Source organism: Zychaea mexicana, assembly GCF_025766255.1.
Source record: "Zychaea mexicana strain RSA 1403 chromosome Unknown BDB00scaffold_124, whole genome shotgun sequence".
Taxonomy (NCBI): Eukaryota; Fungi; Mucoromycota; class Mucoromycetes; order Mucorales; family Lichtheimiaceae; genus Zychaea; species Zychaea mexicana.
In genome coordinates, this window is record NW_026516787.1 from 107,720 (window position 1) to 123,763 (window position 16,044).

Genomic DNA, 16,044 nt, shown 5'->3' on the forward strand with positions numbered 1-16,044 from the left:
CCCTCACACGATTCAAAAGGACAATCTAAATTGTTCTTTCATCAGTCATTTCGAAGACATACACGGAAAAAGGTAATGCCTAATGGTAAGCCGACGATTTCGAGTAATACTTTCTAAGTAGGTAAGGAGTTCATGGGGTCGCGGTATGTCGGAAGATCTGAGCGGCAGTTGCTGACTGTGCGAGTTGTGGTTGTGGATACATTCCGTCCGATAAACGAGAGTTTCTTTTAACTTACTGACAATATATTACATATACTTCTCTACTGGTCCATCCCTAATTACATTGGAAACGTATTACGATTTGACTCATCCTCATCCTTGACTACTATGGTGTTTTGCTCGGCGCACCAACATATTAGTAGGGCATGTTTTATTTTCTCAAAAATCAATAAAAAAAGCACAAACTTGTTTGGGTACAATGAAACAGTGACTGCAACACTAATTCCATCTTGCGTTTTATTGTCAAAGGCTTTCAATTACTACGTATCTGTCCCTTTATTTGACAGCTCCAATCGACGCATGGAAACAAAAATTGTGGCTTGTGAATTTATCCCAGATTTCCCCTGCGTTGTCGCAATTGCACTGTTACACAGTCGGCCTAAATTAATTTGTTGCAAGGGCAAAACGGTTACAATATGGCATCCACGGTATTTTACAAAGAATGAATTATACGTTCACAGCGTCTTGATAATAGTTCTTTTGCTTTTCCTTCACCATTGTACATAGTACCTAAGCCCTACAGTTCGTCAGAGACCAATGACTTTTGTGTGTTGCAAGAGACAATTGCAACGCTGATACACTAAGGCTGTATTGTTACAGTGGGTCTTGTCGTGAATGATTGCTTTGCGATGATGCGTTGGTGAAGCTGGCATAGAAAGTAAGCTCGATGTATCAGTGCCACATTCATGTACTCAAATTTTCTCGTTTGTTTTCGAGTCACTGCTGTGGTGGAAGCCTGAGTAGTTGTTGTAGCACTGCCCATAGTGGCACAATCTGCAGCACATGTACTAGTGGAGGTCAATACCATGTCAGTGCCTTGCTGTGGCTCAAGTGGCGCGGAGCCAAAACAGATTTCGCCGCAGTAATGAGTTATTGTCTTTTACCCTTCACCATCAGTTTACGAGATTTATTGTCAGGAAACTTGACAAGGAGATGGCAGGGTTAATCTTGAACTGTTTGCAGGCCAACACATAATCTCTGTAAACTTTCCTGTGTGCGACCGGGTGCTCTTCTTGATTTTGCATATAAAATGTGGTTGGCTCTTTTTTAATACCAAAAGGACATCAGGAAGAAAGAGATATCACCGTTTTTAGGTGCATGGCATCTTTGTTTCGTGTGTATCACGCCGCTTTTCTTTTTTCTTATCATTCAATAACAAATTTGTTTCACGTTCACGGTGTAAGGTTGTCGTGTAGCGCCCGGTTGATGCAACGCCGCTATATGCGCATGTATAGTATCATAGCCATATGTAAAAAAAAAGACGAGAGCTAAAATGTGAGCACGGTCTCTTACCGGGTACGTTCTGGAACACTACTCACTAGACATTATATATACGATGGCTAATACAGCTACTAGTATTAATGATAACAATAGTGTTAGCCAACTGCACACAATGCAACACAAAGCTGAAATGTGAGCATGGCCATTACAAACATACATTCTGATGTTTCTCTCACTAGTTGTTCAGATGAAATGTATCTAATGGTTACTGAGTGTACGCTTGATATTTTATACTACCAGATAAATGCACCTATGGCCGCCGCACAATATCAATCGTGCCACCTTTGCACACTGGCTGTCGGTCAGTTGGTCGAAGTGCGCAGCCTGTAATATCAACTCTGCCAGATCGCAGGAATCGAGGTATAATTCGGTAGAAGCAAGGACCGCGCGATTTGTAAGGGAAAAGCACCAGATGGTCTTGTCTACCACACCGAAAATCATCAACTGTTCCGTACATGCGGTATCAAATCACAAACGGACATAATCTACCGCAAAGGAGCAACGGCTTTCCTAGTCGAAGTCGATGAGCATGTCCCAATCTTGCGAGTAGGCAAGGCTTTTGAATCTGGTACAGGTGCTCCTGGCAGAGATTGATGTTAAAGTTGTTCATCATATCGGATGGAGTCCATACACCAGCCGGAAGCACAGAATTTACAATGCTATGCACACTGAACGAATGGAAGTGCTTGTCTCTTATATATCAAGTAGGAGAACACAATGCTGGAGAACTTCCTTTTGTGTAAGTTTGAAGTACTATCCGGATGGAGCTGTTGTTCATCCTATTCAAGAAGATGAACTGACGACACATTAGTTGATTTCTGTTTCCTATTTCTCTCTATCTTATCTGATAACTAACTGGATTTTCTCCTTTCCTCTCTGGAACTCTTTATGTTGGATACCATGGCCTAATAGCACTAGAAGAATGCGACCTTTGGCAGCGGCAGCAAACAACCCATTCATGTGCCATTTCAAAATATCCAGGCGGCTCTTTAAGAGCTACACCCAGGCTACGCGAACAGCGCGCATTAATCCAACGACCCGCGGATATTTGTTCTCTGATGATGATTGCTCTTAAAAAAAGAGCTGTAAACATGCACAGCTACATTGTACCACGCTTAAGGTGGAGTAAAGTAGAAACCACAGAGTATAAGTCTATTGTTGGTCGTTTTCGCCGCCATGGTGACACAAGCAAAACCGGCATTGACGGCTGACTGCGAAAAAATTTTCGTCGGAGGCTTGGAAGTCAGAGTATATGAACCGATGTAAAGCGCGCAAACGAGCTGGTTCCTTCCCTTTTTCTTTTCAACGGACATTGGCCCTTCAACTTTCGCATTCTGCACCCTAACTTTGCCAGAATCTCTCGATAGCCGCTCCATTGAAACGACCTTATAAAAAGCCAACTTTGTTATTTTCCATCATGTCTCGTCTTCCTGCTGGTAAGCTTCATTCTCTCCGCGCTTTTCAAGGTCAGTCTTTATTATCGCTCTCATGTACTCACTCGCGTACAATCTGTAGTTTTGAACCCCACCGAGCAAGATTTGCAAATGCTCCTTGCTGCTCAGTCCCACCTTGGTACCAAGAATGTCATGGAGCGTATGAAGCCTTATGTCTACAAGACCCGTGCTGATGGTAAGTGTTACGCGGCGTGTGTGTCTGGGTAGCGGAGAAGAAAGTAGTCGTCAATGTTGGATAGAGAGATATGTTTCATGGGTGATGGAGCAGGTATACTAAATACAGCTGTTTCTGTCAGGTATCAACATCATCAACATTGGCAAGACCTGGGAGAAGCTCGTCTTTGCTGCCCGTATCATTGCTTCTATTGAAAACCCTCAGGACATTTGTGTGATTTCGGCCAGACCTTACGGTCACCGTGCTGCCTTGAAGTTTGCCAAGTACATTGGTGCCGAGGCCATCGTCGGCCGTTTCACGCCTGGTACCTTCACCAACTACATCACCCGCTCGTTCCGTGAACCTCGCTTGATCATCTGTACGGATCCCCGCACTGACCACCAAGCCATTCTCGAAGCGTCGTATGTGAACATCCCGGTGATTGCCTTCTCCGACACCGACTCGCCCTTGCAGTTCGTCGATGTTGCCATCCCTACCAACAACAAGGCCAAGCACGCCATCGGTTTGGGTTACTGGTTGTTGGCCCGTGCCATCCTCCGCTTGCGCGGCACCTTGGACTACGAAACTCCCTGGGATGTCATGGTCGACATGTTCTTCTTCCGCGACCCCGAGGAAGCCGAGAAGGAGGCTGCTGCTGCCGCTGCTGGTTTGGAAGGCAAGGAAGAAACCGGCGAATGGGGTGGTGCTGCCGAGGCCGACTGGTCTTTGGAAGGCGCTGCTGCTGATGGTGCAGCTGGTATCGCTCCTGCTGCTACAGAATGGTCTGCCCAGGCTCCTTCTGACTGGGCCGAAGATGGTGCAGTTGGCGGCTCGACCAGCTGGGCTGACGCCACTCCCTCCAGCACCAACGCTGGCGGCTCGTCGTGGGACTAAACTGTCCAGTTGACGCTGTGTTATGCAATGACTAAACAGGATACATATGAAGTGTCGTTAAACAAATAAAAAAGAAAGCCCTTTCTATATGTGCTTTTTTGTTGTTTCTGTCACGTGTGTGTTGTGATGGCTTATAAGTTAAAGATCGTGCTGCAACAGGAAAGACTTGGTGATAATCGACGCAAAAGGCAAGTTTAGCCTTTGGTGGCAGGGTGCACCCAGCAGCAAAGAGAGTCGTGTGTGTGCTGCAAAAAGTCACCATGTTTCAACTCTTACAGCAACCATCGATCAGATCCTAGTTTTTAGTGCAGAAAAAAGAGAAATGTGGCGAATCATCCGATCTGGAGCTAAGCCTATTCAAACAAGACTTGCGTTTGATGTTTCTTTTGCTCAAAACAACACTAAGCCCACCACCCACCCAAACACTACATAGAATCCCTGTGGTGGGTGCATGCGGACAGAAAAACAACAGAGGCAGTCTATTATTAGTTCTAATGTTGCTAGGTAGCAGCAGTAGAAGGGAGGCCGTTTCCATGGCATTTGCGGGCTAAAATGTCATTAAGTTGCTAATTGCCTAGTTTTTCTTGATACGCTGCAGCTTCCTGTTCGTCCACCCCAGCTGCGAGTTGTTTATGGAAACAGAGAAACTTGTGCAACGTTGGGCTTGTGCTTGTGCTGGTGCTGGTGCCGGCGGTTGTGTGTGCACTGAGATTGCTAAAAGTCTGTGGCGTTCGCGTCACAATGTTACACGAGCCATATAAACTCTCTTTGTTCGCTGGCCTTGACTTTCAGAACTGAAGGGCCGACTTTTATATTTTCTGAGTGCACACGACCATTTCCTATTTTTACTTCCTTCTCCTCTTTTCTTCTCTCCTTTGTTTTTTTTTTTATTCTTATCCTATCAAAGCCTTGCCGAACTAACACGCTCACACACGCACACGCAGCATAGGCATAGGCATATAATGGCATCCAGTACATATCACAATAACAGCAATAGTGCAACAGCAACAACGACAACTTCACCTCCGACTACTTCCCATAGCCTGGATTCACTTTTTGACTCATTACTCAATGAGCTTAATTTCGACTCTTCGCAGTCCTTTGGTTTAGTAAGCCTTTTCTTCTTCTTTCCCCCCACCCCCTTCATTAAAGTTGCTGGCTGGCCTTATAATAATTATAATACTGTGTCTATTTCAGGAACAGCAGGAACAGAACGGGCATTACGACATAAGCAGTAGTAATGGCAATGGGTTAAATTTAGTGCGCCAACATGACCATCCTGTCAACGACCGAACACCTGTGCCTGTACGAACGAGCAGTAGACGACAACCGAGTTTTCACGCCGGGCTAAGTGACGAGGAGGACGATAACACATTATCACCTCCAGCGTCGCCTTCACTTTTTCCACGTGTTCCAGACACCCTTGTATCACAGCCATCGCCAACACCGCAGCAGCAGCAGCAGCAGCAGCAACAGCAACGGCCGCATCAATACGCACTACCACAGCAACAACAGCAACCGCAACAGCAGCAGAGACCGCTGTCACCCTCACTACCTAGCGCTGAAGATGATGATAGCGATGATGATGACGATTCCGACGAGACTGTCGAGCCAACCATTGCACAAAAAGTGACCAAGGTCGCAGTTGATAATGCAGTATTATTTACCACCCGCACCACTTCGCTGGATCGCACCACTTCCCGGATACGTTTTGCTGAGAACGTAAATCGGTCAACGAGCAAAAAGAGCGCTCGGGCGATCCGTTTGGAGAGCACTGTTGAAGCGGTTCCTCAGCTGGTCACGCCCGAGAACCCCGTGTTCAGCGCAGCCGTCTTGTCAGAATTAGCAGATCGGTTTGTCAATCGCGTTGTTCATTTGAACAGTACGCGTCGCATATTCTCGACTGAAGAGTATCCTTTGAGTTTCACGGGCGAAGAGGCAGTGGTAAGTCTTTTTGACGATGACTACAGCGAATGTGTTGAAGGACGGGGATGCTAGACACTAATTATCCATCTGTGTCTCCTTGTGTACTTGTCCAGAGAATTGTACGCGACCTGTTGCCACCAAACCAACGACCTGTTTTGTATCGCAAAGTAGCACGGGCACTCATGCACTCTTCGCCACCGCTCATCAGCCCCATACAATACTCGGAAAAGTCGCTGCGCAAGAACACGCTGTACGATTCACCACGTGAGATCTATACCATTGTTGACACCACATTGGATGAAGGCTATGCACGCGGTGTGTATACCCTCGTGTCGCTCTGCTACTCGCCATTCTGTGAGCCGGGTCAAGGCGGCTGCTATTCGTCGTGCTGTCCCAATAGATACGCCCCCAAGCCGACATCGTTGTCTGACAAGCAGGTAGACTGCAAAAGAGTGTTAGGGGCCATACCCGGGGTGTAACTAAATAGCATGGTTTTATTGTAGTCGTCGACTGTGCGAAGAGATATGTCGCTCACATCGTCGTCCATTGCATCTTCCCATGACACAGTAAGTTTGCCTTGTGTTAGCTGTGCAATGGCGCACCGGAAGCTCGGGATAATTGAGCTCTCTGTAGATGAGTGTGTGTGAGCACCAAATGTAATAAGGGTTGGGTTTTAATCGCAATTATAGACGTTATCGCGGGCTTGGCAAGCGACGGTGACACGGGAAATCCTCCAAAACACACCTGAACAGGAAATCAAGCGGCAAGAAGCGATCCACGAGCTCATTTACACTGAAGAAGACTACGTTCGAGACCTCAACCTGCTGGACGATGTATGTCCTTTTTTCCTTATGCTCTCATTTTCCAACTTATGAAAAACATCCGCTTGGAAAACTAAAACACTATGCTTCTAGCTATTTGCCAAGTCGCTGCGATCAGCACAATGTATCGACGAAGGCCGCCGTGAAATCTTTTGCGATAGCGTGTTCAGCAACTATCTGGAAATTCTCGCGATACACAAAGACTTGTACAGGGACCTACGTGATTACCAAAGCGCCTGCCAAGCCAGATCAGTGGGCGGCTTTGTCGACCAAGTCGGCAACATCTTTCTACGCCATCTGCATCGGTTCTTGGACGCTTACACCAACTACGGCCCACATGTTGCGCTTGCCGAATACTTAGCCAAGCAAGAAGCCAACAACAACATGCTGTTCCACAACTTTATCCGCGAAAAAGAAAAGCAGGCCGAATGTCGTAAATTGCCTTTCCGACATTTCCTTGTGCTGCCTGTGACACGCTTGCAACGCTACCCGCTACTCATTGATGCTGTTCTCAAACGGACCGAGGACGACCACCCGGACAAGGATGACTTGACGCGCTGTGTTGAAGAGGTGCGCGAGATTGGCAAACGAGTGGATGCACTGGCTGCAGCCAAGCGTATGACTGTTCGATTGTATCAGATCAACGATTCGCTCAAGTTCAAGACGGGTGAACCGTTTGTGGATCTGCGGCTGCGTGAGCGTGGACGCAAGCTGCTATTTGAAGGCGCACTGACAAGACGGTCGCATTATGGCGTCGAGACGATCGAACACCAAATCTTCGTCTTTGACCACATGCTGCTCATGACGAAACATAAGGGCAACCAGTACGTTGTTTGGAGACGGCCAATCCCGCTTGAACTGCTGCATGTTCGCGACGGTACCGAGGGCTTCTCATTGGGCGTACGCAATAACAATGGCAGCACATTCAATTCTACAGCAACCACCCTAGCTGGCACGTATGATGATCCACTGCTCAGCCCAACCAGTCCCAAATTGGGGTCCACAGCAGTGCCTAGGGCAGGAGCAGCAGTACAGCCACTGACACCGCCCGCATCATCCTCGACATCCATCATCATACAGCATCTCGGCCGGTCCGGTGGTGACTACCTTTTCAATGCAGGAAGTGCGCAGCAGCGGATGGAGTGGAAGCAAAAGATTGTTGAGGCGAAGCTGGCTTTGGAAGAAGCACATCCCGAACGCAAAGTGTTCGAGATCCGCTCATTGAGTGACACTACATTTGCTTTGACAAGCGGACCTGCCAATCATGGCAAAATTACATGCAGCACTGCATTTGGTAAGGTCTCAGAAAGAAAAGCACAGCCACCTTTTACGATACATGTATGCTAACTGCTTCCTGCTATTGCTGCTGGATAATATGTAGTGGGTGCTCGTGGTATCCGCATGGTTGCCATAGGAACAGAACTGGGAGTGTGGATGGGAATAGAAGGCGATACCAACAACTTGCGTCGAGTGCTGACCGTCGATGAAGTAACTCAAATTGGTGTTCTTGAAGAGTTCCACATCTTCCTTGTGCTTGCAGGTAAACGATCTACTATGGAGAAAAAACGACAGCTTGATTTTCTATTTGTACTAACCATGCTGCTGTGTGATCAATAATAGAAAAAACACTCACTGCTTATCCGCTTGATATGCTTGATCCCACAGCGCCAGCCAAGCCAACAGAAAGATCCTCGTACAAACTAGCAAGCAGTGTATCATTTTTCAACACAGGCGTATGCAACAACCGGACATTGGTTATTCTTATGAAGAAAAAGGGCATGGATAGTCTCTTCCGGGCAATGGAACCGGTTTGTGGTGATTTACGAGATCCACGAAACGCAAAGTTCCTTGCAACCAAAACTGGTTTTTGGGCAAAATCGCCATCATGGTTCAAATTATATCGGGTATGTTGTGGACGCAACCTAGCTTGCTACCAAGAGTGGTGCTCTAGTACAAAAAAAAAGTCGTCGCCGGTCATATTAACACCAACCATGGCACTCTAAATAGGAATTCTACATTGGCGCAGAATCTTCCTCGTTACAGTTCCTCAAGGCACGACTGGCCGTCGTCTGTGTCCGTGGTTTTGAAATCATCGACCTGGACAGATTGAATATGAATCACAACCTGCCCGAGCTACAAGATCCTGACTTTGCGTTTATTCAGCAACGTGCGGATCAGATTACACCGCTTGGAATGTTCCGCTGTAGGGACAATTACTTGCTTTGCTATGATGCCTTTGCAATCATGGTCAATATGCGAGGCAAATATTTGCGCGGTGCCTATGATCGGTAAGGATATAGCTGAACAGTGTACTATAATCAATGATGGTAATGACTGACGTGTGTTTTCGGTTGCTTATATAAAAATAGCATTGAGTGGGAAGGCACACCGCAATCAGTAGCATTCTCATACCCATACGTCATTGCATTCGACCCTCGCTTTATTGAAGTTCGGCACGCTGAAACTGTAAGTTATAAGCTCTATGTGAGATGCGTGTGAATTATGTATGGCTAACATACTCTCTGTCATAGGGCGAGCTCGTTCAAATTTTGGCTGGGGACAACATGCAATGTCTGCAATACAAACAGAATGCAATTACACCACCTGTCATCCACGGTTGTATGACACATCCGTTCAAGCCCGATTTCCAGTACGTTTTCCATCTATCTGGCGTATTTGAGCCATCAGTGGTATGGCAGTAGAACTCTTTCTATATCCCCGCATCCTTTCCAGTGGTTTTACTCTTGCTGTACATCAAACACCCCGCAACCCCTTCCCTCTTAATCTGATAACCACAGTAACAACAGTAATCACGAAGACCAAACTTCTATATATACAAAAAACCTGATAGTTTTCTTTCAAAAATACCACATATCTTAAAATTACGCATCAACTTCCTTCTTACTCTCTCCTTGCATTCTCTCTATTGTTCTTTGTTAAAGCACACATACATCACACATATACATATAAACCACAGTATTATAATTACTGTCTTTGTCATTATATTGGATATATCCTATGTTCCTTTTTTTTCATCTTTTTTATTGTTTTATAAAGAGTTGGCCAGAGAAGAGATCATGATTCGCGATAAGACATGTTCAATAAATGGATCTCTTTGCTAAGAATAGGCCAGAAAATTGTTGCTTTGCCTAGTAAATGCTGTTCCAACTGTAGCATTTCGTACATGAACTTCAAATTGGGTTGAATAATGACGTTAAGCCTTCGTGCACGTACGTAGAGGTAGGCTTGTACTAAGGAATGTTTGAGATGATGCATCACGTAGCAGATTGTAATGGCGGCACTCCGACTAACGCCCACGCGACAGTGGATCAAACAATAACTGTTTTGTTCATATGCTTCATCTTTCTCAGAACAAACACAAAGGTTTTCACATGTCAGTTACCTCTTATCACGGTTGTCTCTCTCTCTCTCTATCTATCTATCTCACCCCTTTGCGAGCAGTGATATTATGAGACAACTTACCAACAAATCGCATGGTTTCCTCCAATCGTCCGCGAATAGAATCAATGCCGTCGTCATATAAATTGTCAAGAAACAAGAGCTTGAACTGGCTTTGATCCAGATTCGCATCCTCACCCACACTCACGATGTGAGTGATACCAAGCGCTTTGAGCATTTCTGGATTTGTCGCATGATTCAGATTGCCGAGATACAAAAAGGGAAGTATCCGTGATGGGAACGACCCCTCGAAACGCGGTGAATAAAACCATGGGAAATGCATTTTTTCGGTTGCATCGGGTTCCGGTTCCAGCAAGTGGACAGGGATCGTTTCATCAATAGCGTCGTCGTCGCCGTCATTGCTAGCACCAATACTTTCATCCATGCTTTGCTCTTGTTGTGGTTGCTGCTGCTGCTGCTGCTGCTGCTGATAATCACCGCCAGTACGCACGGGCCTTCCAGGGACCGGCGGAGTAAACTGGTTATTGTTATTGCTGTTGTTGTTGTTTTGATGATGGTGTTGCCCTAATTGGTCCTTGTGTTGTGCTGGATTAGATATACTATTGATGTAAAAGTCGTCGTGCAGTAATCGATTGTCTTTGCCTTGCATTTCATCGTCCCCATCAAAATCATCATCATCCTCATCCAAATAATCGTCCTCCTCTTCACCATCCACTGCCATTGCGTCGTTGTTACTGTTATTGTTGGTATTATTGCTCGCGGTGCCGATACTGAGATCCTCGAGCTGTAGCTGTTGTCGCGTATCTGGGGGTAACCGTACATTGTACTCATCCCCTTCATCCTCATCACCATTCTCCACCACATGGTCGCCTCGTTTCCGTTTATGATCTACTCCTGCTACCGATGATGGTGGTTGGGGTGGGGGTGATGCTAATGACGTTATTGTTGTTGGCTGTGATAACCGGTGCTCAATCCGTCGAAGCGTTGCAACATCCACAGAATACACAAAGAAACTTCTCTTGCGCTGTAACATCAGATACGCTTCTGGCAGCCGGGCCTTTTCCTTGTACATGATCCACGACAAGACCATCAAGCTTGTTTCCGTATAGCCGTCTGAGCAATGAATTAAAATCCTACGGCCCCGGCTGGCCTGATCATCCACAAAAGCTAATAGATGCACCAGTCGTTTGTAGAACTTGTCGAATGCTCCGGATTCCATGGGTATCCCCGTCGAGTGAACGTCGAGATGGATGATTTCCGGCGGTAATCCATCCGTAGGTAGCTCATTTAATGTCTCGCGTGCCAATGTCAGTGTGGACGGCAATGGCATGTCAGCAAAATCATGTGCTTCGATGCAGATGGAGAATTGATGCGGGTTATCGTCGACCTCGCTTTCTTCATCGTCATAGTCAGGTTGGCGCACGTATGCAGGTGCGTCCTGAGTGTTGCCCACCTATTATTTTCGGCTGTCTGTTTAGTTTAAAAAGGTCCACAAAAAATGCTGCATCAGTTTAAAAAAGAAGAATCGGTTTTTTCTATTTTACCCAGACATTAGGCGTTATCTCGATCGCACCACTCATGAGACGCATTTCCTCTCGCTCACGTTCCCAAAAGCTGATGGTGTTCATGCACATCCCGCTTGAATTGTAGCTGATAAGTTCCGGATGTTTTTCTTCGATTTTTGCGAACGGATCTATACGGGATGGATGGGCGTATGAGTATACATAAGCACACAATATATGTACGCAATTATCCATAATACACACTCAAGTATATAAACGCGCGTTCTCTTCTCGGTCTCCCCCCCCCCTCCTCCTCCCGGATTTACCTGTGATAACCAAGACGCGATAAGACAAGTCATTGGCATCCTTGACGGCACTCTGGCCTGATGTTCTTCTAATCTTTTCTAATTGCTCCAGCCGTTCTATCCGCAATCGTGCCTGGGCCACGACGATCTTCTGTGCCACCTCCACAGCCCCGTATCCATACACGACAATATCACTGATCGATCCATATCGCGAGACCTGGATCTTAAAATTTCGCAAATTGACGGCGTGATCCGTATCGCTGGTATCTATAAATGATGGTGTTGGGTCCATTGCCGACGACGTGGTTATCAACTCGGACGGCAGTACCGCTTGAGCCAATCGAGCGTTATAAGGGCACGCTTCGTCTGCGTGGACTAGCATCAATCCACGATGTTTGGGCACAATACTCTTGCGCACACCAAAAAACAAATTCTGCTGATAAGACCGGCCGTTGACACCGTGCAGCCAAGGAAACAAGATATCGTTTGGTAAAGGGGTGGTTGCGTACAGCTGTTGGATTGCGGCAAACTGATCAGCAGATATTCCGTATATGGGGGACACCTCCTGCTGTTGGTGTTGGTGTTGTTGTGGATCCGGTTGGATAAGGTGCTCGAGATACTCGCTCGGGATATCAAATTGTTGCTGTTCCAAGGACGACAGTTGCTGCTGTGGCAATTGCTGGTTGTCTTGCAGTGGTTGCTGTTCGTCATTGACAGAAGGTGCAACAGCCTTGTCGGTTTCGTCGTCTTCGACAGTCGGAGTAACGACCTTGTCAGTAGGGGGTGCGTGTGGCATAAGCACTGTGCTCGGCTGGAGGACCGTTGCAGATTCGTCAAGGCCGGGATCGGGTCGAGAATGCTCGGCAATGGGGTCAATGTCCATAACACACGCTCAACAATTCAAGGGGGGAGTGGTAGAGAAAAGGATACAGGGAAAGGGGAAAAGAAGAAGAGAGAAAAGAAAAGTGAAACCTTCGAACCAATTGAAAAGCGGGCAACGAATTCTAATCAAACCTTATACTAAACGACTTTATCACACAATACCTGATGGGTTCACTGTGTGATCGGCAACTGTGCTCCTAGGAAGGAAAGAGTGGGAAACTAAACCCTGGGTCCGCAAGCTGCTTATCTTTTTTAAATGCGAGATGCGGGGATATCCAGATCAAGGAAGGAAAAGTCATCAGCTTATTTTTGCAAGGATAGGCCTTACATCCACGAATGCAGGTAGTACAACAAGAAGTATGATATTCGCCAGTGTGTCCGAAATGTTGCGTCGTGCTTGATTTTCTTCCTGGATATTTTGTGAGAAAGCTTGTTTGAGAGCTAGCTCTTACACCTCACAACAGATCGATACACATACGACTACCAGCATCATCTTGAGGTGGATTTAAGCAACGTTTCTTTTATTCTTTATATTTACACAAGTAACGGTTTCTTCCATCCATTTTCAATGTGCTTTTGTGTGATGAGCATGGCAAAGTGAGCTGCTTGTTTGTTATTTTCCTCAGCTCTCTTTCCATACTGCCGTATCTACGCATAATGCAGCAGTAAAATCCTTGCACTCCTGCAGCATATGTTTCCATTCTTCTTGATCGAGCCCGTATTGCAAAGGGGAGCTGAAAGCCGGATCTGGTCCAACAATAATTAAGATGATACAGTATATATCCCTTAGAAAAGAACCCGATTAGCTGTTATTTATCTTGTGAATTTGAATAAGTATACTTACAGCTCTTCTTTGCATGTCTTCAGTATTCCTTTATTGACATGCTCAGTGGCTTGACTTTCGTATTGGTGGGTTCGTTGTGCTACCGTTACTCCACCATTCACCACGCGCTAATTATTTTTCGTCTCTCTTTTGCCCTAAACGCCCTATGATTTCCATGCAAAGACTGACAATAAACATCTACGCGTTCGTTTCACAGAGTCATCTAGCAGACCACATCACTACATTTGGCAAAAGGTCTTCTTCATTCTCGTCTTCGTTCTTCTGCTCGTTCTCTTCTTTTTCCTTCTATATTTGAGAAGAAATTAGTTCCATGTTTAGCTAAGCTATAATTTCGAGTATACTCTACGATTTAGAATATATCTGTTGTTCTATTTCTTTCCAACTTCCAGTTGTAAAGGACCATAAACCCGATTTTATTTGGAAAATTCAAGCTACATGTTTTTAGTCTTAACGAGAAATTCGGCGTCAGCGAGGACTTGGAGGGACGTGCAGTAGTAGGTCAGTCCAAGAGAAAAAGTGGTCATGCTGGTTTAAAGAACTTTGTATGGAACTTCTCGAAAGAGATTAGAAAGCTTAATTGAGAAATAGCGTGAAATAACATCAAATAGAACGCTCATGACGACAATGGTGATCAAGGGCACTACCACAAAAGAAAGTTACCGTTTCTTCTCTTCTTTCTCGTTCTACATGATTCTGCTGTATCTCTGTTTTGCTACCGGCTGCTTTCTTTTTGGCAAGTCGGACTTTGTGGGTAAGGTTGCGAAATCGTCATTGATCGCATAATGATAGAAAATGTGGCATGTGAAGAGAGACAGAAACAGGCAGAAGAAGATGATTTCTGCAGAAAATAGGTAGTACCTGACATATCGTGGAGACGGACATTTTCGATAATACTCTAGCATATCCTAACGATACAAATAACCACAGAGATAACCAACATCGATCATCAACAACAAACATACGCGGTAATCATCGTGTGTCTGCCTCTCTCTGACATGCATGTTATTGAGGAGACATGAACATTTATTTTATGTATGCTACAATACTATGTTTCTTTTGCGGGTGTTGTTTCTCGATCGATTGTGACAAACGTTTGTTACATAACAGAATCCAAGTGTTACTGATCTGTTCTGTTGAACTAAGCGGTCTTGTTGTCTCTTTGACTTGGCACCAGTGATTTTGGCAGTGGTGCTGGCTGCAGTGGAGATTTGGTTTCTGTGGCAACGAATGAACTTTTTATCTTGCGTGAATCGCGACTGATTTCTGTCAGTTGATTTGCGATATTTTACAACTGGCATCATTCCCGGCCGGCGTGTGAATAATTCGTGTTATACTAATGGCAGGCAGTAGTAGTATATTAATGTATCACATAGATCATTCCGATAGAAATCTTCTCCTTATGGCATATCCGATTCGTGAATGACGTTGAGTTAGAGGTACTATCCGTTTGCGGGAACAATACCTTTGTAGTTTATAGGAGATATAGAAGAGAGACTATTATATTACACGCGTCGTGCGTTAGGTAGAGTTGGTTTAGACGGTCACTCGTCAAGCTCGCTTTGCGTGAAGGAGTTTTCTGTTAGTGTTGTAAATTTAGGATACCACGATGTAGTAATGTTGCTGATACCTGCACCACCTGAGCTATACATACGCTTTATGCCATCGGTTGGTCCGGCAAAGTCAGCTATATGCACTCAAGGATAATAATCACGGTACTTATGCTTGGATTTGACTACGATCTTCATGCTCGTTTTTGGATAATATCGCTAGGAAAAGCTAGAGTGGAGTATCAAGCTAATGAATAATTCCATCGACAACTTATATTGACATTGCACAGCTAATAACTTCCCTTGTTCTTATGATCCTCGTTGTACAAGTACTCGCTGGGCTGTCATTCGATCCCACAAACTCATGCTTGCTATGCCAGCAAGGTCAATGCTAGCTGGTTTTCGGTTATTGATACTTTTAAAGACGAGGGACAGTATAGAAAATCCGTTTACAAGGAAGTTTGCTTTAAAGATCAGCTTCGTCCTTGTGTTTTTCCTTTTACTTGATAAGTATTGCTAATACAATAACAAACAGCACATGTTTGATAGACGGGGGACAACAACAACAAGGCCTTTATTTAAATTGATCAAATTCCTAAAGAGGCTCGTCCAAAAACGAGAGTGTCGATGTCTTAGCTTTGCGGGAAGGTGCATCGGCATCTGCTCCCGAACCTCTACCACAAAGCTGGGTTCTGTCTTGGTCGCTTTATGGATCTCGGAGGGTCCGATCGGTATTGAGATGCCAGCGGTCTCACCAATCCACTTACCTACTTAGAAGTCGCCCCGTGCCTACAA

At 45.5% G+C, this 16,044-nt stretch overlaps 4 protein-coding genes across 4 annotated transcripts; 3 read left to right on the forward strand and 1 right to left on the reverse strand.

Moving 5' to 3' along the window:
• Positions 1 to 1,752: 1,752 nt before the first annotated feature.
• On the forward strand, positions 1,753 to 2,094 carry BDB00DRAFT_878064 (uncharacterized protein; the record flags this gene model as incomplete). Its single annotated transcript, XM_053127691.1, has 2 exons — positions 1,753 to 1,815; positions 1,900 to 2,094. The coding sequence occupies 2 exons, from the start codon at positions 1,753 to 1,755 to the stop codon at positions 2,092 to 2,094; spliced, it is 258 nt and encodes an 85-aa protein (XP_052974129.1).
• A 712-nt stretch (positions 2,095 to 2,806) lies between these two features.
• On the forward strand, positions 2,807 to 4,110 carry BDB00DRAFT_851591 (ribosomal protein S2, flavodoxin-like domain-containing protein). The gene is made up of 3 exons (XM_053125518.1): positions 2,807 to 2,936; positions 3,016 to 3,129; positions 3,251 to 4,110. Exons 1-3 carry the CDS (start codon positions 2,918 to 2,920, stop codon positions 4,000 to 4,002), a joined length of 885 nt encoding a protein of 294 aa, XP_052974130.1. The 5' UTR covers positions 2,807 to 2,917; the 3' UTR covers positions 4,003 to 4,110.
• Positions 4,111 to 4,777: 667 nt separating this feature from the next.
• BDB00DRAFT_90264 (CNH domain-containing protein) lies at positions 4,778 to 9,638 on the forward strand. Its single transcript, XM_053128560.1, has 11 exons — positions 4,778 to 5,111; positions 5,200 to 5,946; positions 6,042 to 6,365; positions 6,432 to 6,494; positions 6,618 to 6,761; positions 6,843 to 8,043; positions 8,131 to 8,289; positions 8,370 to 8,653; positions 8,757 to 9,037; positions 9,119 to 9,215; positions 9,281 to 9,638. Exons 1-11 carry the CDS (start codon positions 4,965 to 4,967, stop codon positions 9,449 to 9,451), a joined length of 3,618 nt encoding a protein of 1,205 aa, XP_052974131.1. The 5' UTR covers positions 4,778 to 4,964; the 3' UTR covers positions 9,452 to 9,638.
• Positions 9,639 to 9,740: 102 nt separating this feature from the next.
• On the reverse strand, positions 9,741 to 13,063 carry BDB00DRAFT_851596 (uncharacterized protein). Its single transcript, XM_053125519.1, has 4 exons — positions 11,998 to 13,063; positions 11,714 to 11,862; positions 10,233 to 11,622; positions 9,741 to 10,111 (listed from the first exon to the last, which is right to left on the reverse strand). Exons 1-4 carry the CDS (start codon positions 12,857 to 12,859, stop codon positions 9,825 to 9,827), a joined length of 2,688 nt encoding a protein of 895 aa, XP_052974132.1. The 5' UTR covers positions 12,860 to 13,063; the 3' UTR covers positions 9,741 to 9,824.
• Between the last annotated feature and the right edge of the window lie 2,981 nt (positions 13,064 to 16,044).